The following is a 26,461-nucleotide window of genomic DNA, read 5'->3' as shown; positions in this document are numbered from 1 at the left end:
CCTGGAAGCTGTACTGGCACCAGGATTTTTAGTCCCCACCCTTCCTGCTCCTGCTTTCCTTCCTCTTGTGTCCCTCTTCCTCCCTCGCCTCTGGCCTAGGTACATGCATCCCAAAACCACAGTTTTACAGTTTAGCTCTTTATTGTGACGCAGAATTTTTCAGTGTGTTTTGGAAATCGCCCTTGTAGTAGAAGAACCTGCAGGGCAGACCACAGAGATGGCTGCTGCTGTCATATATGCCCTGCTGTGGGCTGGCCTCTGCAGCCCACCATCCCCAACTAGAGCTCTTCAGAGATGACAACAGCAGGGACAGGTTTTCCCAACTCACTTCTCAGTAGCTTTCTAGGAACCAATGGTTTGTCTTGTGTAAAATCCTCTTGGTGGAGAGGGAACAGTGATGACTAAGTCCTAGGAATCCTTCCTCACTGAGCAGGCTGGTCTACAGGGACTGGCTCCACAGCCAAGCCAAGTGGGGTGGCTTCAAGTGGTAAAGTCTGACTCAAGGGGGCTCTCGCCCCTGAACTTGGAAGGAAAATACAGCCTGGCAGCAGTCAGGGTGTCTTGAGCCGACACGACCAGCAGCAAGCCTTCCTGTAGTACCAGTGAGAGCACAGCTTCACCTTCAGCACCAGCACACAGTTGGCCGTCGCTTTGTCTTCACAGTCTTCTTCTGGGGAGCAGAAGCATCCACAGAAGGGGTTAAAAAGGAGACAGATGTGCTTCCCCAGTGGAGAGCTGGACAGAGGAAAGGGCTCCCAAGGGCTTCTCTCCCTTCCTGCCCTGCCAGACTTACCTGGTGCCTCTGTGGGGCATGGCTGGAGTTGGCACGTCTGCCTGGCTTCTGGTTTGGAAGTGGGGTCACAGCCCTGAGCCAGCGCTTCCCCCTGGTAACACTTCACCTCACGCAGTCGCACACCAGTACCACACGTCTTGCTGCACTGTCGGGATTGAGAGAGATGAAAGGGATCGTGAGAGGCATTTTTTTTTATTTTTCTGTAGTTCCCAAGTTCGTTCTTCCAGTGAGGCCTCCCGGTCCCTGCTTCGGAGACTGTTCTTGAGGAGGTTTGGGTCAAATCCCACACTGATGTCAAACTTATGCTCCCCTTCTGCTGCTGGAGGAAAGAAATCCAGCAACAGAAATCCTCAGTGCAGGTCATGCTCCACCCACCAGGGTTATGAGGTCTCCTCTCCCTTTTCCACACCACCCTGAGCCCCACCTGAGACCAGGAGGTAGTGAACCACGTTGAACATGGCCTCCTGAAACAGGCAGCTTGCTCCTCAGGTTTCTGAGAGGCCTCACAGCGCTTCTCGGGGTACTCCCTGTACACGCCATTCTCCAGGCCCGCACACAAGACGACCCGGGTCTTCATTCCTCGCCCACAGCTGGCATCACACTGGGAAAGAGAACGTAACAGCCAGGTAACAAATGATGCTCATCAGCTGTAGACCGTCAAGTAAGATGGCATCCTGCTCAGAAGCAAGGTGCTTAATGCATGTGCTAACATCAGTCTAACAGACATAGTGCTGCCCAGGTCACAGGAGCAATGGGTGTCTGCAAGGAGCTGAATTTCTTAGGGAGCGAGGACAGGAGCTGGTAATTAGTGTTTAGCCAGCACTGGGGATGTCGAATTCACCTTGGCCGGCCTTGAGAGCAGCTACCACAAGAGACCTGGAGCAGCCAAGGTAAGACTACAAGAGGCTGTTTCTGTCTTATTTTATGTGTATCTATGTTCTCAAAAACTATGTAGCCCGTTTGTGTAGCAACCTACATCTTGGAGTACTGACAAGCTTTGTGTGGGCCCAAGGGGCCCAAACTGGCGCACTGCAGGTGCTTTGCATGGACAAGTGCTGCTAAGCCCAAAGCTATGCAGGCTTAGCTGGGAGCTCTCACTCTCTCAGGACACCACCAAGAGAAGCAGCAGGAGGCAGGATCTGACTCTAGCTCAGCTCTGCTCCCTGATGCCCATGGAGGCAGTTGCCAGTTGGAGATTTCATTGCTTTGTGCCCTTCTTCACCATGGCAGGGCCAGCACAGCTGGCTTGCATCCGCCCTTAGTCATCCTGTGAACTCAGAGCTGATCAGCCGAGAGAACACAGCAAAGGCAAAGAAGCTAGCACACGCAAGGGTGGGGAGCTCAGCTGGTCTGTTAGAGTTCAGGTGAGTTTAATAGCCTGGACACAGCTGAAAAACTGCACTGCAGCATTGTTTGTGACCCACACCATAGGCCAGAGCAGGACAGGGTTACAGGATTGCCACAAGTCCCTAGGTTTAACCAGTTTGTGCTCGTGACCAGTGCTAGAGGGAGACTCAGCTGAATGTAGTCAACAGCTATAAAGGGTAGCAAAATGAGAACAGAGGTTTAGCCGTGGTTGGAGGGGAGAGGGCTCGGCTGCTTCTCTGGCTTCCTAGAAATCATTTTCCTTAGTGCTTTGTGAATCCCTATTTTGCTCAAGATTTAAAGACAAAGCCCAAACGCCACAATTGACTCAATGTGTTCCTTCTGGGTGCTCTGGGATTTGGACCAGCTTGTAACAGGAAGCCCAGAGCCCCTCGACCTTAAGCAACAGAGGGGGAGTAAGTAAACTGGCAGAGACGGATTGCTTGGTAGAACAGGGCACCTGGACCACGTTCACTGGACTACGAGTCCTGAGGCCTGGATGTGACTTCCAGGGCAGGGATCTGGGCTGTGGTTCAAGTTTACCTCTGGATATTATTTATCAGAGATGAAACTGGTTTTTTTGGGGCTTTCTCTTTAGTGGTGGAACCAAAATCTTGGGGGGCTGAGTGCAGGTGCTGGACAAAGAGCTCTGCTGAGGTGTCTGCAACTGCCAGCTGGGAGCCACAGGTGGGAGAGGACGGTTTCCTTAGGACATTGCTGCCCTCCAATGGAGGTCCCTGGGAAGGCAGCAAATGCCAAAAACTTTGGGGTAGACTTTAGGGTATGGTGGGGGACAAGCTGGAACTCTCTCTGGAAGGAGCTAGGATGAGGGTACAGCTCCTCGGTTGGAGGTCACACCTTGCTCCGCCAAGGGAGCCAGGCTCCCACCATCTCCCATGGGATAAGGAGTGGGAAAGAGGACTGAGGACACAGGGCTGGGCTTGGCTTTACCTGGTCCCACTCCTGCTCCACCCAGTGTGCGGGGCAGTTCTTGTCTCCACACGGATGGACAGCCAGGGGCTTGGTGGCTGGGTCACACTGCGAGTCGGAGATCACTTTGCCCTCCAGGTTGCGACATGCGATGAAGCGGCTCATGCGTCCCTCACCACACGAACCTGAGCACTTGGAGGAATACAGGGCATTTAGACACATCAGAAAGCAGGAAGGTGGAGGGGTCAGGGTCAGTGGTGCCAGAGACCTGAGTCCAGAGCCTAGCCCTGCCACTAGGACTGTGGCACTGGATCCCAAGGGTCTTTAGATGTACATCTGGTCAGGGGCTTCCCTTCTCCAGGTGCCATGAGCTTCCCAGATTATTGAATGGAGCTCACCTCACAGCTAATGAAGATTTACAGCATGGAGAGGCAAAAATAGAGATTATTCTAGTTTCTTCAGCTTAGCCTCTACCAGAAGAAAGCCAAAAGAGAGCAGTAGCATGACTGCCCACCTGCTCCCTCCCACCAGCCCTGCACCCCCAGGCATCGGGTTCAAGGAGAAGCAGACCCTCCGGACTCACCGGGCCCCAATCCGAAGCAGTCCAGCGGCGGTCGCAGGGTGGGCCTGTGCATGCCTTCTCGCTGCTGGGCTTCCGGGACTCATCACAGAGGGGTGCTTCCACCGAGCAGCGCACCTCCCGCTTCATTGTCCCCTGCATGCCACACCGGGCCAAGCACTGCAATAGCCGTACAGAGTCAGCCCTGGGGCTCAGAAGCAGAGAACAAGGGGGATGAGGAAAGGCGAGGAAGGCAGCTATGCCTTCTCCTGTTTTCTTCCTGCTGCACTAGGGGAGAGGGTAAGGGCCCCAGCAGGGACAGAAAAAGGTAGGTCTGTCTCTATCTCTGCTGCTTAATTACTTTGGGTCCTAGAGCTCCAACACTCCAAGATGCTGAGGCCTGGACTGCTATTCAAAGTCACTGGGTAGCTCCACTGTCCCAGTCTCAAGCAGGCTGTGGGAAGTCAATCAAAGGGATGTCGACTGGGTTTTAGCTCCTCTATGTTTCCACGCTGTTTCCCTATCTGCTCTTAGTTAAATCCTTGGGAAGAGGGAGGCAAAGCCTCTTGCTGACAGGGCTTTCATTTGGTCAATGTCCTGCTTGAGAAGTGACCTTAGAAAACATGTTTTGCAATGGCCTTTGTTCACTGGGCAGTGCCAGAACAGGGGAGCGGTGGATAAAGGCAGTCCTTGTTTCCCCAGGATGCAGCAGGCCAGGGGCTTCCTCAGCACCCAACATCTGCCAGCCACCTTCCTCCAGGCTCCAGCCCAGCCCCGGCTGCTTACCTCTGGGAACAAAGCTCCCCTGCTGCCTACCTCAGACCACTCAGAGAGCTCCCACTGGGGCCCACAGGCCTTGTTCTTGCAGGCTTTCCTCTCCATGGGCCTAGCCAGCCCAGCTGACTCACAGAGGTCATCATAAACGGAGCTGTCAAAGCCTGGAGCCAGCATCTTCCAGCAGCGCACAGTGCGGTACTGATAGCCCTCACCACAGGTTCTGGAGCATTCACTCCACCGGCTGGTCTCCCACCTCCACGAGCAGTCCCCAGGAGAGAAAGCACAAAGGAAAACCCAGGTAAGGGGGACAAGGGACACAGGGTAGCTGGGGAGTGCCTCCACGCCTGGAACTCCCTCACCCAGTAGCTGCTGCTATGAGTCTGCTCATCACATGTATGTCTGTGTTAAGGCGATGCTGATCTTGAAAGCCAACTTTGCCTTTCGCAGGCAACTTGGGCAGCAAATTCCTTCCCTCTTTTTGCTTACAAGGGGATACAAGGGCTTAGCTGTTGAAGCGTATCTTCCAGCCCAAAAATGGCTGTATACTTTGAGCAGAAAATGATCCTTACAAAGATACGTTGTCCCCATGGACAGCTGATGTCATTTCCGCTCACCTAGGCTGGCAGTCTCTCCCTGTGCAAAATTCATGAGTAGGTTCTGGTCGGGTTAGGGCATCGCAGTACGTTTCATCCACTTCTACTCCGTCGTACCGGACACACATCGCATAGGAGGTGCTGATACCTGCTGGGCAATCAAGACCCTCTCTTGGTCAGGCTCCATCAGATCCAAAAGCCTCCTCCCACCATGATTAAATTACTGGAGTGCTCACTGCTTCTGAAACTCTACCTGCCATTTTAAAAAATACCAGTATTCTCTCCATCAACAGCCAAAAAGGACCTCACACGATCAGTCACCTGAAGCCAAACCTACCTGAAGTGCATGTGGAGCTGCAGGGGGCATAAGCTGAGACTTTCCACCGGTACATGTCAGCCAAACTAATGTCGTCATGGCCCACGAGGCTCACATCAAACTCATTGCTGTGGAAAAAGGAGGCGGCATGAGCTAAAAATGAAAAATTGCTGCAAGCATGAAATATAGTTAATTTCCTCCTCACTGTCTTTGAAGATGGGAAGAAACCCAGTGTTTCCACTCTCCATTTCCCCCACCTTGGGCAAGATGGACCACTGATGAACGGAGAGTGTAAAGCCTTGATCCACCTCCTGAATTCAACTAGCAAGGCTGTGAAAAGCCACGGATCAACATCCTCTGAGAGAAGGCATCATTTGTAGTGAGACTTGTCTATATTATGGTCTTTCAAACATGTGAGTGCCCTCAGCCTCAGTTCATGCTATCACCTCGAGAGGTATGACGTTAGGTTGGAAAGGGGAGCTCAAGCAAGGTCCCTCTTATCATATAATGTGGTGGGAGAGTTTGCATGGGGCTTGCCAGAAATGTGTAAAAGTTGGCCCTCATTTTCCTGCCAAATGTTTATTGAAGTTACAGAGGCATGTGTGCCCAGAATAATGGGACAGAAAGGGCATGATGCGCTGGTAAATGTGTGTATGTGACGTGCTATAGACTCCTGGCCTTCTTTACAATCACATTAGTGTTGGTCCCCCAGGTCCTTCAGAACCCATTTAAATGGATCCCTTAGAGGCAGGGGCGAAATACATTCTGGGAGCTGTGTGTCAGGCCAGTTGTGCCAATCAGTCTTTGGAGGACACACCATTGGTCAAGCAACTACTGCAGCTGCATGGATAGATATTGGAGAATGGGGACATCAAGGAGAGCAGTGAGACTACCAGAGGACTGGCTTGACCCTCCCTCCCCAGCTAACTATGCTCCTGTTTTGCCCAGGAAATCAAGTGCCACCTTTCAGTGCCAGGGGCTTGCAGAGGCTCTGGCTGGCTGATGTCCGCGGTTGGGCTGGCACCTAGCAGAGGGCTCTCCATAGATGCCATCATGCTGTAGTTGGCTGCTTCCCCCTGACTCCCAGCAAATGCTGCCACCTTCAAGTCCTCCAGTGAGTTCTTACGGGCCAGCGCTTTGTGGAGGCCCTGTGGCCACCGGGCAGCTGTCTCGGTCCATAGTCCTGCTGTGGAGTTCCTCCGGGCCAGCCTGGCTGCCACATGCTGCAGCTCCCTACAGAAGGCAGTGTTGTGTGGATCTCGGTGACACAGTCGCCTGAAGAGACGAAGCCTGGAGGATGTTGTGCGGCTGTTCTCTGAGAGCTCGGATCTCCTCATGCTGTAGGGTACAGCTGTGCTGATGGAAATCTGATTGAACCTGAGAGCTGGAGGAAAAATACAGGGATGTTTTAATTATCTTGGATGGCTTATACTTCAGCATGTGGTATCTAACAAGGCAAAAACCATTGAGTATTTGGCCTCAAAACCATAAATTGCCACCAGGGTGCACCAAAAGGCCTTTATTTCCCTGACCAACTTCACACACCCTCTCTGCCCATTGCTCGGGAGCACCATTTAAGCTCAGGCCTGGGCCTTCAGACCTGTCCAGAGCAATGCTGCCAGTGTACTTTGTCCCTGAATTGTTGTTTTGCTTTCCCAGATTTACCTCAGATTTGACTTGTCACCTTGCTTTCACCTGATGGTCACTGGACAGTTGCTAGGACCTGTTGCTGTCACTGCCCTGCTTGCCAAGCTTAGATGCTATGGAACTGCCCTGCCTGACAGGGCACTACTTGATCGGCATCATGGCCACTCTCTCCCAGCTCCCCTTCCCTTACGGAGCTATTGGCCCTTGCTGCTCCCTGACAGTCTCCATTCTGCTGTTAATCATCTTTCCCTCCTGTCCACCCTGATGGTAAAGCCACCTTAGATTTCAAGAAGACCAATGTGGGATGTCTGCTTTCAATGAATAAAATGGGAGAGAAGGAAAAACAAAGCAACGAACCCAACTCTGTTTCTCCACCAATTGCTGCTGCTTCCTCCTCCTCTTCCTCTCCTGCTGTGTTTGCGTGGTAGACCTGTCTTATCTGGAAGTCATACTTCTCCTTCTCTTCACCTTGTTCCCAGCCCCAGTCCCGAGTCTGACTGGTGGAGTTGGTCTGGAAGAAGTGTGGGTGACTGAAGCCTAAATCTTCATGCCCTTCTCTCAGAGGAAGCTGTTCGCTGGTGTCAACTGGTGACAGAGAGAGCCATGTGGCATTGAAGTTCTGTGCAGCTCTGGAGTTGGCTGGAATGGGATGGTTCTGGCTGGTGTCTGGTAGTGGATGATAGAGATGTCTGTCTACAGCAGGGGCTGCAGTTTGGAGAGGTGGTGTCCGTGGTACAGTGTAGTCATAAGTTATGTGTGGCATTTTCCCATTAAAGTTATAGTACTGGAGGAAACAGGGAAAGAAAACGAAACAATTTTTATTTTAAGGACATGTATTTCCCAGAGACCTCTTCTAGCCACATCCATTTTGTGATGGATGTTAAGAGAAGATAGCATCCTCATAAATCCAGGGGGAAACCCCACTCCAAGACAATATCTGGCTTCCTCAGCCACCTACACACTCAGGTTTGGCTTGGGAAACAGGTTAATATTCCCTTTGTCCGAGGGAGGCTCACAATTTTGGGACAGGTAAGACAGGAAAGCCTAAAACTAGCTGCTCACATACCATGGCATTCAGAGACTGGTTAGTGGGCCCATGAGCTATGATATACTCCAGCCCATCTGAGTTCAGGCTCGAGGGCCGCCGGTACTTGAAGACTGTGCCAGCTACCCTGAAGTTCTGGGGGTTGTCAATGGCGGAGTTGCCGTTGAAGAAGAAATGCCCGGATTCATCTGCGAGTGCTTCAAAGAGAGAGAAAAGGGACAAATGTGATATGGTGTGCAGAACACTGGGGCTGCACTGGCACTGAGGAGAGCAAACAGCTCATGACCGAGAAAAGCCCGATAGAACCGCAGGCCCTACAGCGTTCATCTTCTGCATCAGGTCAGATCAGTGGTGTTCAATGCCTGCTGCTTTCATTTCCCGTTCCAACAAGAGCACAAATGTCTTCACAACAGGGACTGCCCATAGTGAGCTTGGTTTCCAAATGTCCCTCCTGCCGCTGGCTGCTGGAGATGTGGTAGCCTTGGTTTATGGAGAGATGAAGTGCCCCTGCGCTACCCTGGAGGAAATGCTCACAGACAGCTCTCTCACAGCACAGATGGGAGTGCACAGAGCCCTCCTCCCACCTCACAGGCAGCTGAACTGGGACCTCCACGTGCATCCAGTTCCTCTGCTTACCTAGGATGTTTTCTGTTTTCCTGCGCTCAATGATGAGGATGTCCGTGGCACCGGCAGGGATGTTGGTGATGAACACGTAACCTGAGGAACAGAACAGAGGGTGAGGAAACCCAAGGACAGAATAAAAAGGTCTAGGTAGCAAAAGCAGCTCGTGAGATAAGTGTGTGTGTAGGAGGGCAGCGCTGCCCTTTAGGGGCAGGACACTAAGGACATAAATGCATGTTGTGCCAGTCTGTGAGGTCTAACTCCAGGTCCCCTCTGATGTCCCATTACAGATCACCATTACAGGTCTCTAAGGCTCTGTCTGAGCACTGCTGGGTTTGGAGTCAGGAAGGAACTGCACAAGTATAATAGTCTGACTTTAGGTGTGTGAATGAATGTGCTCTCGTGCTCTTTCTGGCAAGAGCACAGAAAAAGCTTACTAGTGATCAGGGCTGATGCTGAACAGAGGATGGGAAAGACCATAGGTCCCCTCAGCTCCTGACTCAACAGAATTTGTCTCAGGAGTAGCGAAAAAATTGACCTTTAAAGGGAGAGGAAATAAGAAGGCTCTTAAATTATGTGGTTTGGCAGCTTGTCTTTCCTGCTAGAAATGCAGGTCTTGTCCATTCTCTAAGATTTTATAAGGACTGGAATGGGAGGCCAAAACGGTATCTGTACTGCTAGACGGGTTAGCACCATTAGCCCTGCTCTGGAAAGGAGCCTGAGTGCTTTTCTAGTCTGGTGCCTATAGAGAGCGAGGCAGACTAGTGAAACAACAACAATGTGAAATGATGTTCCAAAGCATCCTCAAACCACAGTTAATTAATTACTAATGAGCATACCACAGTCTATTCCTTCTGTGGGTGGAAGAACGGGCCATGAGGTTGCAAGGCACGAATCTCAGCCCAGTTTCAGAGGGACTGTCCCTCAGCTGTGCCAGCCACAGGACTGGGGAAAGCAGGAGACTAAGTGCAGGCTGAAACAACCACTGTGACCCTCATCATAGGAGCTTAAGTTTCAAATGAACACGTAGCACAAATAAAAGAAGATTCATTGATCTCTTCACATTATCTGAGGTGGGCAAGACACCAAAATCAATAGGAACAAATAGATCCCCAGCTGCTTGCTACTGTAAAGAGGTGAGGGGAAACCTTACCAGCACATACAGCACATCAAACCAATTTCCTCTGATGAATAAGTGAAAAGGACAAAATACAGCCATTTAAGCAGGGGTGGCACTCTTCAGCTCTTTCCACCAAGCAGCTGGGAAACTCCTACTCGCATTCAAGCCAGTCACCCTTCATGCCAGCTGGTGGTAAGAAGTAGCAGGTGAAGTCTCCGGACTGTGGTAGCAGGGAGTACCTATCTGTGAGATTGCCTTTCGGAAGCTGCCCGAGACACGGTGGCAAGTGCTGCCGTCCCCTCCACACACCCTGCATCTGTCCATCGTCCGGGGTGAGTACAGGCTCCCATCACACCCAACGGGCTGCAAAGAATAAAACAAGAGAGGGTTTCCTGGGGCCAGCTTATCTCCACAGGTCAGGGTCTTTTCAAGGAAATGCTACGATGCTCTTTTGGTGAAGTTCTTGGGGGGTGTAGGTTAGCTTGGAGTGAAGTAATGAATGAATCCAACAGCAGCAGAAATTCACCTGTGTAACTTGTGACCATCTACATTGTGCCCCTGAACCTGGGGCACAGGCTTGTGCATGTAGGGGAATGGAGTAAGACTTGGGTAAGCTGTTTCAGTTCCTTCTGTCTCTCTATTTAGGCCAATCCTTCTCACTGAAATAAGGACGTAATCAACACCCTCCAGGAGATGCTGCATCAACGGCAGGCCTTTCTGAGATTGTAAAACATCTCTCTGTAACACTGTATAAAACCACCCTTCATCCTTGCTGTATGAGGTGAAAAATCAAATGTAAGATTTTTTTTTTTTAAATTGGATGACTATGTAAACAAACCTGCAATTCTAGTCTTCTCTGTGCTGGGAAGAAAGTCCTGTCACTCAGTGGGAACGTGTGGATGTATATAATTCCCTTTGTGTGAACCTCTCTGCTCTCCTCTAGCCCATAGGCATTCAAGAATGAATGTAATCACTCCACGCCAGGCCTCAGTTTCAATATCCTGCTGGGACCCCTGGCCTTGCAATGACCAAGAGGTCCACCCATGCACTTACACTCCCAATTTCTGTACTAATTCCTCCCAGAGCCTCACCTCACACTTCCCATTGATGCAGACCCCTTGATAGGTCCTGTCCTTGCAGGAGGTACCATCCTGTGCTCGGGCCATCAGCTGCCTCTCTCCACTCCGGGTGGTGCATTGGAGGTCACATGGCTTGTTGGAGATACTGGTGTAGTCATCTGAAGGGACAGAGGCAGAAAGTCGCCAGGCAGATCAAGGTACTCGGAGATGGGCAGCGAGGAAGGGTACCTTCCTCTTATCCATACTGATAGTTTGATACCACCTTGGATGTTCTTGCTGCTTGAGATGAGACCCCAAGGCTACAGATTTTGTAGTAGTAAAGGGGTTGTGGTATGAGGCTGCAGCTGGGGACCATACCTAGGAGAAATGCTTCTTGCTGGCAAACCCTCTTCCTTGCCATACCCTCTCCCCTTTGCAGTGCCATCCCCTGTGCCAGACATGGGAATCTGTATCAGCAGATCCCAGGCCACACATTAATACACAAGAGCAAGCAAGACCTGTAAGAGGGGTACCGACTGTGAGGGGCTGTGGCCAGCTACACCCCATCCAGCTGAGCAACTGAAGCTAGAGATGCAGATGTTCTATGTCCCCTTGGCAGCTAATGGAAAGAGAAAAACAAGTGGATCCAGAAAGAGGGTAGTATCTCAGGTGAGCTGAATATGGGCCTCAAGGGCCACCTAGCAACCCACGCAAAGCAATTTGTCTTGCCTGTGCAGGAAACTCATGGGCATCCTGCTCAGAACAGCCCACCACCAACCCAGTGGGAAGCATGCTGGGTGACAAGAGGCAGCCAAAATGGTAGAAGGCACAAAGAGCGTGAACACCCACTCTGCCAAGATGACTGCTGGTTAGCCAAGACAACTCAGAGAAGCCTGTGTCCTGTCTGCCCACCAGTGCTTGCTGATGTAGGATCCAAAACAGGAGCAATATGGTGAGAGAGGAGGCCTGGCTGGGTAGAGCGGTTCTGTGAAGAGACAGGGAACGATTTCTCCAAAGGAGGGAGCATAGGGACGCACTTCCAGACCAGCCAGGAGCATCCATCCCTTGTCCCCTGGGACCTTCCCCTTCTTCTGTGTCTGAGAAGATCCTGTGGGTGTTTTCACACCCTGATCTTTTGTGTGAAGCTGTGCAAACCCACCTGGATAGAGGGGCATCCAGTGGTAGTAGCGCTTCCCAAAGGCTTTGGCATTGAAACTGGAGCACTGCTGCTGTTTGAAGCTTGCTGTGTTGGCTGGGCAGGGCTATGGAGGGAATAAATTTGATCAAAAGCTCCCTACATCACAGCCATGGTTGTGACAGCTGCTTGTCCCTGCTGCATCCTTGGAGGATGAAAATGCCCTGTCCACCCTGGAAGGAATCAGTGATGGACTTTGAGGTGCCATAATACAGGCAGAAAGGCCAGGCCTCCATCACCAAGGGCCCCTCAGACAGCTGTATTTAACAGTCCTGCAAAAATTATTTCCATCAAAGGGAAAAGCATTTCCAGTGTGCTGGAAAAACTTCATCCCTCCCCCTACCCCACAACAAATATGTTTTTATATCCTTTTCCCCACCTCTCAGTCCCAGAGAGTAGAGCCCATCTCCCATGTCTTCAAAGGCACGCTGTCAACCACTCCAGGAGTGGATTGTATCCCTTGTCTGCACTCCTCTGATGGACCAGTCGCACCCTGAGTGCTGGTGCTCTTGCAGCTCCAAATGTGACCCCTGAGGCCCACATCCCCCAGTGAGGACCAGTGCATACTGAAAGTGGTTCTCACCTGCTGCTGACACAGTTGGTAGTGCTTGGCTTGACCAACACACATGGTGCTGTTTGTTCCCTGGGGCATCTGGAGCCTGCAAAGCAGAAACAAAATGAGCTGGAGGTCTGTGAAGTACTAAGGTATTAAGGATGTCAGAAGTCAGGCCTGCTTAATGGGGAGAAGCAAGGCAGGCATTTTATTGGAGCAAAGCTTTCTGGATCTAGACTAGCCAACACCTCCTCTGAAACACATTTTCAGTGCTTTTAGGTGGACTGTGATTTTAGACTACTCTTGTTTTGGGGCAGGTTGAGCAGACGGGGAGCAACTGCAGTATCACCACCACTGTGTCCCTTCACCTCTGAGCTCCAAAAGGGTTGGTGTGACAAAAGGACAATAAACCCTGATGATCCCTCACTCCCATGGAAGTGACCAGGATTTGCAGTGACCAGGGGGGTTGATTTCAGGATTCACTGTGCAGTAGGCAGGGAGATGGAACCTCTCATGGGGACTGGCCACCTTAAAAGATTAAACAGGAAAGGCTTGGTGCAGATGATGAACCAAAACCATGGGAATTTCTCAACATGATGCTTTAGCTCTGTCCAGCAGGAGTTATCCAGGGGATACTGGAGTCCTTGACTGATGCAAAGGTGAAAAAATTCTTGAAAGCTGTGAAAACGTAGGGAGAACAGCTGAGACCACAGACTAAGGCAATGTGGTCTGTGTAAAGAACAGCAGCAGACAATGTGTTCACAGTATTGGGAACTTAGGATGCACTGTGTAATGAAGAACCCTGTAGGCATATTCAAGCTGGACTGGCAAGACGTACTGCAGAGCAATGCTTTACACGATGTAGGCAAACTCTAAATTTGCACCAAAAGGCTTGAAAACTGCCATTTCTTTCAGCTGAAGCAGAGGCTGCCTGCAGATGCAGGCAGAAATTGTTTTGTGGGCATACTTGGCTCACACTTAAGCCATTCTCCTTAAAGCTGCAGAAACCTTTTGGCTGGGTTTTATGTTGGGCTTTTTTTTTCAATTCATACTCAAACCCTGGAGTAAAACGCCACAGCAAAGCCCTCCCCTCACCAGCTGTGGAGTCAAGGATGGAGCAGATGCCAAATGGAGAGAAAATCTCTCTCTGGCAGCAGACAAAGGGCAGAAGAGCTGCTCTGGTTGTGTGGGGGTGTGGGACAGCCCCAGGTTCCCTCCCACCCTCTGTTTCCCACTGCTCTACCATGACAGCCACAGTGTGCTGGGGAGGAGGAGCAGCGGCAGAGACATTGGCAAGCCCTGGAGGCCGTGTCCAGACAGAAGATACTGCAGCACATGTGCCAACCAGCCCATATAAAAGAACTTTTCTGCTGCAGGAAGGGGAGCAGGTGGGGGCCCTACTCTGAGCTTCCTCTGCTCAGGAGTGCATTCACGCAGAAAGGAAAGGGGCTGAGCGTGGAGCGAGCAGCCCCCATGGGCTTGCTGTGCTGCAGGATGCCAGCTCTCATTAACATCTCAGGAGCCTGGAGTAGCAGGTTAGTGAGGTGCCCGAGGAGGAGGGCTTGGTGGCAAGGTGACCCGGAGGGGACAACAGGAGTTCAGGCAGCTGAAGTCCCCCAGCTCTCCCCACTCCCACAAACCCTGTCCAACCAATACCAGGACTGTAGCAGCTGTAGGGGACAAATGTGGCTGTAGGGGACAAATGGAGATGCTGTGAGGTGACAGCCAGATAAATGACAGAGGGAAAAAGACTTGCAAGCTCTGCAGGGAATAAAGAGGGGAAATTGCTGAGACATGGCTGAGCTGGCTGCTGCCAGGAGTAAATCAAGTCTCCAGAAGGTGCCTGAGAATATGTACTCACATCCTTAGCACAGGAACTGGCTACAAATCAGGGTTAGGTTGGTCAGAGCAGCCACGGTAAGCATGGGTTTGTGAAAGAAAAGGGAAGAGGAATAGAGCTAGTCTTCTCCAGCCCACAACCCCATCATCTTCAAGTCTCTTGCAGACCCCAAGAGGGGACGAACCCCTTGCTCCCCATCGGATGAGCCAGGCTGAGTGTCTTGTTTAGGAGGCCTCTCACCTGCCCCACTGCAGCATGCTTCTCCCTCATCAGCCCTCCCCAACACTGCCTGCTCACTGCCTACCCCACAGGCAACAGCCGCCTTCCTTTCTGAGAGGCTGCAGAAGAGAGAAGGGACAACCATGCAAGCCCAAGAGGTTTGGCCCAAAAATGTACGTCGTGGGCACCCTGTTTCCCTTCTGGTGCTTGAAGCCTGGCCAAGGGCGCAGGCTGGGACGCGACTCACCTCTGTTGCAAGCAGTGCCTCTCCCGGGACATCACGCCTCCCCCGCAGGACCGGGAGCAGGTGGACCAGGAGCTCCACTCTCCCCACCACTTGGTGACTTCTTCATCCCAGGGGCCAGCTCCATCTGCTGCCTCACTACTGTCCTGACAGAAACAGAGCATGGTTAGCTGGAGAACCTGGCTCCTCACCACCCCGGGCAGAGAAGTGCCTTCCAAAGGCAGCTCCCCCAGGGAGCATGTCACCTGGATGCCTTCTAAACAGGCAGCACTGGGACAACTGTGGCAGGATCAGGCCCCTATGGGGTCACACCAGGCTCACACATCTCAAAATTCAAATTTCCCTCCAAGACTGAGTTATGCATGGGAAGGAGGATGCCTCCACGATCTCCTGACATGATGTAGAGAAGGGCTGTCAGGCTGGACATGTGTGACAGTAACGCCAGCTGCAGCCTGACCCCACAGCATCGCTCCCAGCCTGGGTCAGATAGAACAACAGATCACAGCTCACGCTGCCCACCTGTGTCTGACGTGTGGTCAGGAGAGAAGAGGAAGAGCTGCAGTGCTTGGCCGTGCAGAGGCCTGCCTGCAGGGAAGCTGGGGGTATGCATCTGTCACTTGCTGGAGCTGCATTTTAACAAATAAACTTCTCTTTGTGACTAAATCAGCTCAGATCCAAGTTTCTCACCCTCCAACCTCCACAAAAGTAATTTTCAGGAGTGTTTCAGAACCAGAGCCTCCTGCAATTGCTGTTGTCCCCTCTCCCCATGCACCCCACTATGCTCAGACGAGGATTGCTCCCTCTCCCAGCATGCCTTGCTGGGGCTGAGCTTTTAAATTTGGCAAACCTGAGCTCTTTTGGCCCTAGCGTGGTCATTGCAGCAGGCTTCTGTTGGCTGTGCCTCCACAATTCCCAGCAGGTAAGGGATTCCGTGTTTTAGCTGGGTTTTTTTTCCTGGCAATATTTTCCTGTTTAGTGTCTGATGGCCTAAAAGCTCCCAGGACTTTGGCAAACTAGCCTGTGCAGGAACTAGTTTGCTGTTTATTGAAATACAGCTGTGAGTAGTGTTAAATGCAGCAATGAGTTTAACACAGGACAGTGACTGGAAGGGATTTAGCCAGCTGAAAATGCTGACAGTGTTTCAGTATTAGCAGAAGAAAATTAATAATTTGTGTGTGTGAAGTAAGGGCTCAGGGAAGTTGTATCAGTGCTACTATTAGCAAAACACACTGGTTTGTGGCAGTGGCTGATAGTCCTGTTACAAAGAACCAGTCTGCAAAGCATGATGGATGTGAAAGAAAACTCAGCAGGGTTTGCTCATCACTAAATGGGCTCTGTTCACTATTTTGGTTGACTGTCTCTTGGCTTTATGCTCTTTCATGGTGTAATAAAGCCAAAGTGTTCTTCATCTTGTAGTGTAATTTCTGCCTGAGAACTTGTCGTTTCTATAGCGTCTGCCAACAGAACATCCTTTGGGCAGAGGAGATGCAGCTGATTTTATGCAAATGTGTTTAAGTTGTAACTTAGCGTGGTTGAAATGCGCATAGCGCTTCTTCTTGGTGATAGCCAGAGCATGTTGAAAGTAACTTACTCTGCTGCAAAAAAGCACCATGTTACCTGATGCTTTACTCTCTAGTGATTACAATAGTTGATTTTGAAACCAATACAACAAAACTCTTTGCTGTACTTAGATGTTCTGGCTGGAGTTGACTTGCCTGACAGGGACCAAATGTTGTGGCCAGCAGCTGAGTTGCTCAAGAGAAAAATGAAATTTAAAAGAAACAGACATGTTTTCAAAAATACCTTTTTCTCTTCTCCCAAATGATCATCTCAACCTATTTCCTATGAGGATTTCTGTCTGACTGTGTATTATCAGACTGTAAATAGAAATGCTGACTCTGTAGCTTCCATATTTACAAAGGAAAGAATCCAAAGGTCTCTTACTGTAAGGTATTTTCAGCTAAAATCTTTCCCTGACCCCTTCTATGCTTCTCTGTGATAAGTATCTCAAGGCCTGAGGAGGAAGAGCTCTTCACAACTGTCAGGAAGGAGAATGCCAATGATTTATCTGGTGTCTGTGCGGGGAGGTCAGCGCGGTACAGATTCTCCCGTAGCTGGGGTAATAATCAAAGCTGGTGTCTTACCACTTCACCGAGTAGTTACATGAGGCGCATAGAATGCCTGGAGGGAAGGCATGTGGACCAAAAGCTGCAATATTTACATAGCTTTCCCCCAGGTGGCAATAAAAATCTGTGTAGCTGTAACCTGCTAGATAGTCCTGCTCCAGAGATCTTACAATTCAAATAGGTGAGACGGGGCAGAAGGGAAATGGGCGAAGGGAAGTGAAATAGCCTGTTCTACTGACCTACCCCTGGATATGAAAAAGACTTTGTGTATTTGGAGTGGTGGAAAGCTGCAGGCTCCTTTTGAGGGTTACTGCTTTTGGGTGTTTTGCCTGGATGCAAGGAGACTTGGCATGTGGTGGCAGAGCGGAGATTTGGGGAAGATCAGCATCTCTACCTTTGTGTGCCTCTTTCTTCCAGTTAGAATAGGATACATTATCTCTGCGCTATGACTTTCAGGAATGACAGGAGCCCAAATGAAGATTTATTGAAGGATGCTAGTCAAAGAGACTATTTCTTAATAAAATGTGTTCCCCTATATCCATAAGCCCTGTTCCTGCTTCCTCTCTGCACTGGAGGAATCAATCACTTTCTAAGTAGATTGATATGGCTCTCAGGTTTTCCATGACCGAGCCCCCTTGCCAGTCCTTGCCTAGGAGCGTTTATTTCCTTGTGTAAGCAAGGACAATGCTAAGCTGTCCCCTTGGCCAGTGAGACTTACGGCATGACTGCATCCAAGTCGTAGGCCTGGTGACATGGAGGGAGAACTTCAGGTACTTAGAGCCGGGGCAGCTGGTTTCAATCTGTGCTGAATTTATTATATTGTCAGAAATAAATCTGCATTAACCATGACACACAAATGGTTCTTGTTTTTAATTAGATACTTGCATTTTCCAAATTTCCAGATAATAAATTAAGGTCTGTGGGACAGACTCCAGATTAGATTAGCTCCTAGCTTTAGTTTCCCAAGCCCCTCAGCAAATCCCAAGAGTTACCTTCTGGTTGAGTGAATCGCCCCCATCCTGCCCCCCCACCTCCTCCTTGCAGAAGGAGAAATCAAAGGGGCTTTACAACAACTCTCTTGCACTCTCCTGGTTACAGGAGATGCTGGAGCTGTTCTAACTCACACTCTGCTGCAGAATCACAGAAACAGAGCAGGCTAGAAACACCGGAGCAGGAGATACACATAGGTCCAGTCTTTATAAGGCTGGCTCTGCCTGGGCTTGGGTGAGGGCTCTCCATAAGGAGGTAAGAGTCAGGTACGATTCCTTAGGTGATGAGCAATATAAGGCCTAGAATTTACAACCCTAGAAAAGATAGACCATATTCCAGTTCAGCCAGGTGCTCTCCGCAAGAATTTCCCCTGAGGCGTTTGTGGCTTGGCACCCGGTGATTATACAGCTGCAGTTCTTCCTCTCTGAGGCTAACCAAGTTATTCCTGTGCCTCTGCACCTACGCTGGAGGCCATGCAACTGCGTAGGTAAGGGCTGCTCTCCTGTACCCTTGTTGCGGGGACCAGAGCTTTGAACCCCAACCTGCAGGGAACTTTTCCAGGATAAAACATCTGTCTCCATATTTGCCAATATCAATGACAGAAACATCAGTCTCTAAGCCAGCATCACTGAAAGCTTTTTCTGTCTAACTGAAGACCCAGCAGCTGCTTTCCCTCTCCCCCCTGCCAAACAAAGGCCGCCACAAACAAAATATTTCAGCCCTGCCAAGAAGGGTGGACGGACATCCTATCGGATTTCCAGGCGGTCTTTCTGAAGACCTGAAAGGGACAAAATAAATTCTCTGCTGACTCTCTGTCATGTTCTGGATCAGCTCTGAGCTACACTGGGTTTCCCAGAAACCTGGGAATAACTGCAATTACTGTGTTGGTGACCCAGTCCCCTGTGTTGCTTATTGTTGTGCCTAATCTTGAGATTCATTAGAGCCTGGGTCCTGTAAAAAAGCTGTCTGGGAAGAGAGACTACAAACATGCCTGTCTAGTTCCCTTAATAGAGGAGCTTGGGAGGGAAGGCTCTCTATTGCAGCCTGGCATGCCTTAAGGGCTGGCCCACCACTGAAGAGCACAGTAGCTGTCATAAACTGTTCTGCTCTACCCTGTCTGAGCTTTTAAGACTACTAGAAACAGCAGCTGAAAATGAAATAAATTCTTCACAGACCTTTTCTGAGGCCATTAACTGCATGTCCCCTACCAAAAATTTCCACAATCCCTTTACTTAAGGGCTTCTCTCTACAGCAAACCACACTACTTACTGAAGTACTAAGTACCTTCAGATGTCTTAATGCCTGGAACGGATGTCAGATTATTATCTGGAAATAAATGACCATGTTCAACTCCCCTGGTTTGGGTTCCCCGTGTCATTCTCTGACTAAAGCTGTGGTGACAGACTCTACCACAGCCCTGAAAAAAACAATAGCATTTGCAATTATGCCCTGATGTTTTACAAAAGAACTGGTGTTTGTGTAAAGCTATTTCTCATCCTGTCATTGTTTTATCCTATTTCAGTAGACTAGACAGTTTGTATGAGAGATTCAATGTTGGAAGCAGACACAAACCCAAATTTTCCTTAGAAAAGTTGAAACAAGATATTTGAGATAGTTTTCCATGAGGGGAAGGTACCCTAAGGTAATGCAGAATAATTTTTATGGGATCAGGAAGAACACTAATCTGGGGAAAAATGGTAGCTAAAGGTGTGATATTGCAGCAGATAAGTAACAGAAATCTGGACATATAATGAGGCACAGATGAGAAGCAAATTAGAAAACTGTTGAACAAAACCCAGTGGAGAACTATCAAGTACTGTTCATAATCCTGCTGTGACAGAAAGCTCACAGGCAAGTGCTACACGTCATTACAAAATACTTGATCCAAGTCAGTTAGGTCATTCCCTTCAAGCGGGAGAATGCACTTATTCTGGGGTAAGCTGGTAGAAAGGATGGAAATCTGTGAAGGGGAAGAAGGGAGTAACAAGCGGTGTGCATGAGAGGCATCTCTATCATCAGCTTTTTCAGAGGCACTGAATGCAGTTAGCCCCATGTAGGAAGGAATTTGCTTACCCTGTCTATGGATTGAGGCTTTCTATGGCACTCTTTGTATAATCACGTTGTATATAGAAAACGGGACAGCAAGAGGAACTGCAGGTTAATCCCTTAATGACCATTTTGTGTGCTGTCTTGCACCAGAGATACCAATCAATACTAGCAACCACGTCTGCTGGGCCAACTCGCACCATGCAATCCCTGATCGGAGTGCTCTGCGGGGATCTCCTGGAGTAAGGGAGTCCTCGGGGCAGGGTTGGCAACAGTACTGGTGTGCGTTTGTCCTGGGGAGGGCTGAGCAGCCCTCCTCCCAGGTGCTGTACAAACACAGCTGCTGGGGGCAGCAAGAACCACAAGCAGTCAAGGCTTGTGTACACATGTTGATGGAAGAGTCCATCCAGGTCAGTCCTAAATGAAGGACTTCACATCTGGTTAGCTTGGCCCGGCTTGCTCTGCCTGAAGCTTCTCTCCGACTCAGCCCTACAGTTAAGGGGTAAATAGAACAGGCAACGGATGTGTGTGAAGGTGGAAAAAAAAAAAGGGGGTAAATGAGACACTTGAGCTTTAAAATTAAGATAACCCCAGAACAGGAGATGCTGCTGCTCCTCAAACCTGGGTTATCTGCAGTAAAGCTGCGGTGTCTGGTCTTCTCTGTGTTTAAGATAACTCCTGTGAGATTGCTTCATGCCAGCCATGGAGTCTGGGGTGTGGGGGTGGGAAACACAACCCAAAACCCTCTTCCTTTAGCAGAGCAGAATCCTTCAGCAGCAAAGAAATCCGGTTGGATTCCCCTTGGGGAAACGGGCACGCTGAGCCACAATGCACGCAGTGACCCGTGAAGGCAGGGGCACAGTCGGCACCCTGCGAAGCTGGGATTTCTGTCTACCCTGCCACAATAATGGGGATGATTCTCCCAGGCCGGGCCTCGGGAAGGAGAAGGGGACTGGCAGAGGGGTTTTGGCGCTGCTGTGAAACAAGTGCCACCAGGAAGGCCAGGCTGAGGAGGCCCTTTGTGGAGGAGAGGAGGGATGAGGGGAGCGTGGGGCCTTGATGCTCAGATGTGCACCCCACAGCGCAGAAAGCAGCTGCCTAAACCCATGCCTGGGGTGGCGGGAGGGAGAGGGAAGAGGAAAATCCGTTTGTTTTCAGCCCTGAACTGGAGTCAACCCTCTGCTAGGGATGAATGTGGGGGGCAGCCTCGGGTGAACCCCCAACCAGGGAAAGTCCCTGCTCCCCCATGGTCCTTCTGGTGATGCTGGGAAGCCTCCTCAGGCGTCCTCACCGCCCCCGTCGGCCTTTTGTTAGTACCAGGCCGCTGGGGAGTGGGCGAAGCGTCTGGTGCTCGGGGTACATTTGGGGAAGACACGACAAAACCCCCTTCTCAAGCACCTCAAGACCGAGGGAGGGCAGCGGGGGGACCCCCAAGTCCAGGCTGTCCCCTGCGGGAACCAGAAACCTGCGGGGACGGCCGAGGGGCCGCCGCTCCCCTGAGGCGACCGCCCGCTCCCCAGCGCGGGCCAGGCCGCCCTCTCCCTGCCCCTGCCCCTGCCCCGCGCAGGCCCGCGGTGGCCGGGACCGGCCCCGCCAGCTCGGAGCGCCCCTCCTGGCCCCGGCCCCGCCGCGGCTCCCCGAGGGGAGGGAAGGAAGGAAGGAGGGAGGGAGGGAGGAAGGGAGGGGAGGCTCCGCCGCCGCGGGCCCACCCGCCGCCGCTTACCTTAGCGCCGAGGGGGGCGGCGGCGGCGGCGCTGAGAAGGAGGAGGAAGAGGCGGAGGCGGCGGGGAGCGGCGGCCATGCCGCGCTGCTGCTGCTGTTGCAGCCGCCGCGGAGGAGGCGGCGAGGCGGCCCACCAGCGGCGGTAGCAGGAGCAGCCGCCGCCGGAGCGCGGGCCGGCATGGCTGAGGGAGTTAATGACTTTACAACCTGCCGGGTGGCGGGCGGCGACCCGCGGCGCGGCCGCTCGGCGGGGGATGGGGCTGGGCTGGGCTGGAGGGGCCGGGCGCTCCCCAGGACCCGCCGCCCCGGGGCTCGGCTCCGCGTCCCGCCTGCGAGCTGTGGGGCCGGGGCAGGCAGAGGGGCGGGCAGCCTGAGCCTGCTGCCTCGTACCGCCCTGCCTGCGGCCGGTCCCAGCGCCCGGCCCTTCGTGAATTTCTCTCGCCGCGTTTTGGAGCTCGTTCGCAGCCCCCGCAGCGCCCCGGGGCAGCGGCGTGATGCAGCGAGCAGTCCCTGCTGAGCCACCCGCGGTCGCAGACAGGCGGGCTGCCCCCTGCCCCGCACAAACCCCTCACTCCCAGGCGAAGCCCTCCGCTCGTTTCCTCCTGCGCAAAAACCGTTCGCTACCCGAGTCATCTTTCCCGCCCTTTCTGGGCAAGCTCCGTTTCTTAGTGCATCCCTTTCGGCCCTGCTCGAGATGGAGGGCAGCGTGTGCTCCGTGCTGGGAAGGGTGGGAGGCAAACATCACTCACGGGATGGAGAGCTGCTCTTGCTGCTGTGGTAGATGAATCGTGCCCGCATGGTGAGCCAGCCTGATGACCTGGTCCTTACTAAGAGGACATCGTTGCCCGGAGGCCCCAGTTCTCAGCTACGGTTTGTTAAGTCACATACCAAAGGCCAGCTTAAGTCTCACATGAAAGTTGTTCTCCACCACCTCAGTTCATGCATCCTGTCTTGGCAGTGTGATTTTTGCAGTTACTGCATAAAATCAGACCGTTCGAACCTACTCGCAGCAGCCTGCTGTCTGCTTGAGGCCTTCTCAGAAGATGCAACGGCACCTCAGAAGCCCCCATAAGCTCTCTGAGACCTTGCAGGCTGAAGTAATCTGTCGATCCCCGTCTCCAGGTGCTGCTTTCAGGCTGGCACACTGAGATAGTCAACTGTGCAACTTAAGAGGAACGAATTTGCTTGCTGGTACCTTCCCCCCTCCCTTCTGGATCCCCCCTTGCTGTGCTTGCGATCAGAAGGCATCCCTTGGCGAGATGCTGCGAGTCTCTGTGCCGGCACACCTCGGCCCTGCCAGGAGCCGGCTGCTGTGAGCTGTGGACAGAGGCTGTGCGAAAATGGCATCAGGTGTCCCCAGCCTCAAGCGGGTGTCTGGGGAGCAGCAGTTTCTGCCTGCCAGTTGTGCTGTAATTAGTGTGGGAAGGTGATCAGAGTCCTCTATGCCTCTCCCCCACCGAGGGTTTCAGCCTCGAGGTGGAGGGGGGGGGAGAGGAATGATGGAGGGGTGTCAGCAGGGGGGAGCGACTGGGGACTCCTGATCAAAGCTGTTTGCTAGCAGGCAGGGGGCAAGGGGAGGAGGAGGCGATCTGCTCCTGACCCATCCAGAGAAAATGAGGGTGAGGAGTGCTGACAAATAACACGGTTGTGCCATGAGCTGCCTTCTACAAAGGCGGGGGGGAAAAAAAGCTTCAGAGGCAATTCTTGGCTTTCCTGCCCTGCTGCAGCCCTGTGTAATGTTCCTCTGGAGCCAGCTCCTGCCCTGCAGATAAGCAAAGCTGCAGAGAGGCACAGAGGTGGGGGAGAGGCTGTGCATAAGGAGAAAAGGGGGCTGGCTCCAGCTGAGCAAGGGAGTCGGTAGTAGTGTGGGTCTCACAAGTTTCAGTGTGCCTGATCTTCTTCAGCCCCCCCCCCCCCAACCAGTGTCTGGGCAGGAGCCCTGGGAGGCAGAAGCAGGCTGTTGAGTGCTGCTCAGTGCAGAGAAGATTTGGGGAGGGGGATCTGCATGTGAGGCACTAAGGGAGTGTGATGGGGTAAATCCAGGTGGCTTGCCATGCTCTCCCCTCCAGGGCCCCTCTGCGGCCCGTCTCTCCTGACCTTTCTTGCTAGTCGTCCTGCTCTCATCCCACAAGCACAACTCCCGAGCCTCTTCTGGTCACAGGGGTGATGCGAGTGCAGTGTGGAAGGCAGCAAGACAACATTAAAATGCTGCTTGCCATTTTACATCTTGAGTTTAAGCAGTGTGGTTGTTTTCTTGACGTTCAGAGGAGATTTTGAATACTCTCCCATATGAAGGTTCCCCCATAGTTTTGAGACACCCCACCCTCCCCCAGGTAACCAGTGTGTGGAAGGGTTTGATGGTGCCATTGAACTGATTAATATATTTAAAAGCTTGCTAATAAAACCATCACCAGCCACCACAACCAGCCTCCAGTCTTGCAATTGTTTGTAATCTGCCTCTCCCAATTTGTATTTTTTTTCCTACTGTCTTTATTTAGACCATAAAGTTGCCATTTTCTAACTGGGCCAACTGGTTCTGCTGTGGGCTATATTAGGTGCATGAGCAGGCTGAGCTCTGCACATGCAGCAGCCCTTTGTGGTTTTGCATTCAGCCCTACCATTACAAGGGGCTTTCCCCAGTTGCTTCCCAGTTTCATGTGCCCTGTTAATAGAAAGTAGGTCTGTATCACCACCAGGGAAGGTTTAAAAGATTCACAAAGGTTGAGGATCTCTTCTTTATTAGCACCCAAGACCAGGACCACATAGTTTCATCCTAACAGTCTCTCCATAACCAGAATTGAGCTGGGGCCAGCCAATGTGTTTCGTTGTAGGTGTCAGCCACATTCAGATGCGTGGGCTGCTTAGGGGGAATGATTTGCACTCATCCCCTGCCCTCTGGAAGTTGCCTAGGATTTCAACTTCTTGTCTCATTGAATTGGGTTTCATCAGCCAACTGTTTCTCTGAAAAGCTTCCAAACACAGTCAGGAGGGCAGTAAAAGGGTATTGCCTCTGGTGAGGAGGACCGGTGTTTGTGGCTGTTCTTGCAGCAGGTCCTACAGGACTGGAGTAGACCATCCCTCTAACATGACCTGAAGGGATTTATTCTGCTCACAACTCACTTGCAGATGTCACAGATGCCAGCTGTCTTCCCATGGGGAAAGTCCTGGGATCATAATTATAGAGGCTGGGAGTTTAGAGAAATGCATGTGAGAGACTGGCCTGGAGTGTAAAGGTCTTTGGACACCTCTTTATTTCTGTGTGTGTGTGTTTTCCTCCCATCGACCAAGCTGCTGGAGGGAGCCCGTCTTTGATAGCAGTCTTGCAGGACGTTGCACTGGGTTTTTAGTCCATCCCTCTGGCGAACAGTCCCAGTAACACAGTTGGCTTTACCTGGTGCTTGCCCCAGCATAGATGCCCCCAGGAGCAGGAACAACACCTGGACTTTGCTCTCCCTGTGAGGAGAAACCTTGGGGTCCAAGGCTCCACTCTGCAGATACAAGCTCTGACCAGGGAAATGGCTGGTCCTTCTGAGCAGCTCCAGGAATTCAGCTCCATTAACACTGAGAAAACAGTGGCTTCATTCAGCTCAAGCTGTAATTGTGGGAAGAGGCCAGGTCTGCTCCTCCATGGAGATCACCATGACCTGAAACTGCTTCCCAGAGATGTTTAAGTGGTTCCTGGGCTGCTGGGGCAGAAGATGGAGCAGACCTCAAAGGAGGTATGGTGTGGGGAGGCTGTTTCCATCCCTCGTGTCGAACCATGCTGCTGCCTCTGCTCTGGCTCTGAGCGGATCCTCAGCTCTCGAGTGCCCTCGCGAGGAATCTGCAGAGCCCTTTCCTCGGCCCGAGCATGACCGTGGGGTCCGGCCGAAGCGGGGAGAGGCCAGCGGGAGGTCTGCTTATGTCTTTGCCCCCTCCCTGCACTGGGAACACACTTGCAAGCTGTACGCTTTGAGTCTTTTCGTTGCAGGCTCTTGGATCCGCATCCCACAGGCTGAGGCTAAACTCCTTTGTGCAATTCATTGTATGGCTGCTTCCCCTGGAGAGGTGAAGGGGGGAAATAAAAAAAAAAAAAAGGCTTAAGCTCCCAATATCTGCAAATCTCTCTTATAGTGGAGGTTTTGTAGGCCTAAAAGCAACCCTGGAGGGACCAGCCCTGCAGCAGTGGAGCCTGCCCATGCGTGGAGCTGCAGGAGGGTTAAGCTGTGGACGAGCTCCCAGAGATCAAAGCTCAACAGGAGAAATGTGGCTCAGCTGGGTTCGCTACCTGTCTCTGCATCCTACCTTCTTCCAGCTTTAGTCCGTGCTGGTGCAAAGGGGTAAAAGGACATGTGGCACAATGTGCCTGTCGCAGGGACAGGGATGCTGCAGGCAGAGCAGGGTGGCACGCCAACTCTGTGCAGTGCCAGCTGGGCCACTCGCCTTTAAATGCTGGGGATGACAAGTTTATGTCAGCTTGCAAGGCAGCGTCATGCTCAAACATATAATCAGCACTAATTTTGTGGCAGAGCAATCCAGACTGGCCTTCCAGAACTGGTTTTGCCCCTCAGCTGAGCTGCTATGTAATTTTCAAGGTAATTTTTAGGGTCCTTGAGCACCTTGTGGCAGCACATCCTTCCCTGCAGAACTACTGCTGCAGAGAGCAGGACTGAAAAAAAAAAAAAAAAAAAGGAAAGATAGTTGGGGAGGGGGATGCATTGTT

General features: G+C 51.7%; 1 protein-coding gene across 5 annotated transcripts; it reads right to left on the bottom strand.

Moving 5' to 3' along the window:
- Window positions 1–139: 139 nt before the first annotated feature.
- LOC140654805 (ADAMTS-like protein 2) lies at window positions 140–22,101 on the bottom strand. 5 transcript variants are annotated; one of them, XR_012043524.1, is made up of 18 exons: window positions 21,761–22,101; window positions 14,879–15,016; window positions 12,603–12,678; window positions 11,984–12,086; window positions 10,858–11,003; window positions 10,006–10,129; window positions 8,662–8,742; window positions 8,047–8,222; window positions 7,338–7,764; window positions 6,297–6,717; window positions 5,355–5,461; window positions 5,039–5,168; window positions 4,464–4,677; window positions 3,672–3,827; window positions 3,110–3,280; window positions 1,218–1,394; window positions 794–933; window positions 140–670 (listed from the first exon to the last, which is right to left on the bottom strand). XR_012043524.1 is itself a non-coding variant. In XM_072868526.1 (18 exons), the coding sequence occupies exons 1-18, from the start codon at window positions 21,937–21,939 to the stop codon at window positions 552–554; spliced, it is 3,090 nt and encodes a 1,029-aa protein (XP_072724627.1). In that variant the 5' UTR covers window positions 21,940–22,101; the 3' UTR covers window positions 140–551. The 5 variants fall into 5 exon arrangements, 4 of the variants coding, with proteins under 4 accessions (XP_072724627.1, XP_072724628.1, XP_072724629.1 ...); XM_072868526.1 differs by having other exon boundaries at window positions 794–938; XM_072868527.1 differs by having other exon boundaries at window positions 794–938; window positions 5,039–5,165.
- Between the last annotated feature and the right edge of the window lie 4,360 nt (window positions 22,102–26,461).

The sequence above is a fragment of the Ciconia boyciana genome, chromosome 7 (genome assembly GCF_034638445.1).
Source record: "Ciconia boyciana chromosome 7, ASM3463844v1, whole genome shotgun sequence".
NCBI classification, from domain to species: Eukaryota; Metazoa; Chordata; class Aves; order Ciconiiformes; family Ciconiidae; genus Ciconia; species Ciconia boyciana.
This window is presented reverse-complemented; position numbering and strand designations above follow the sequence as displayed.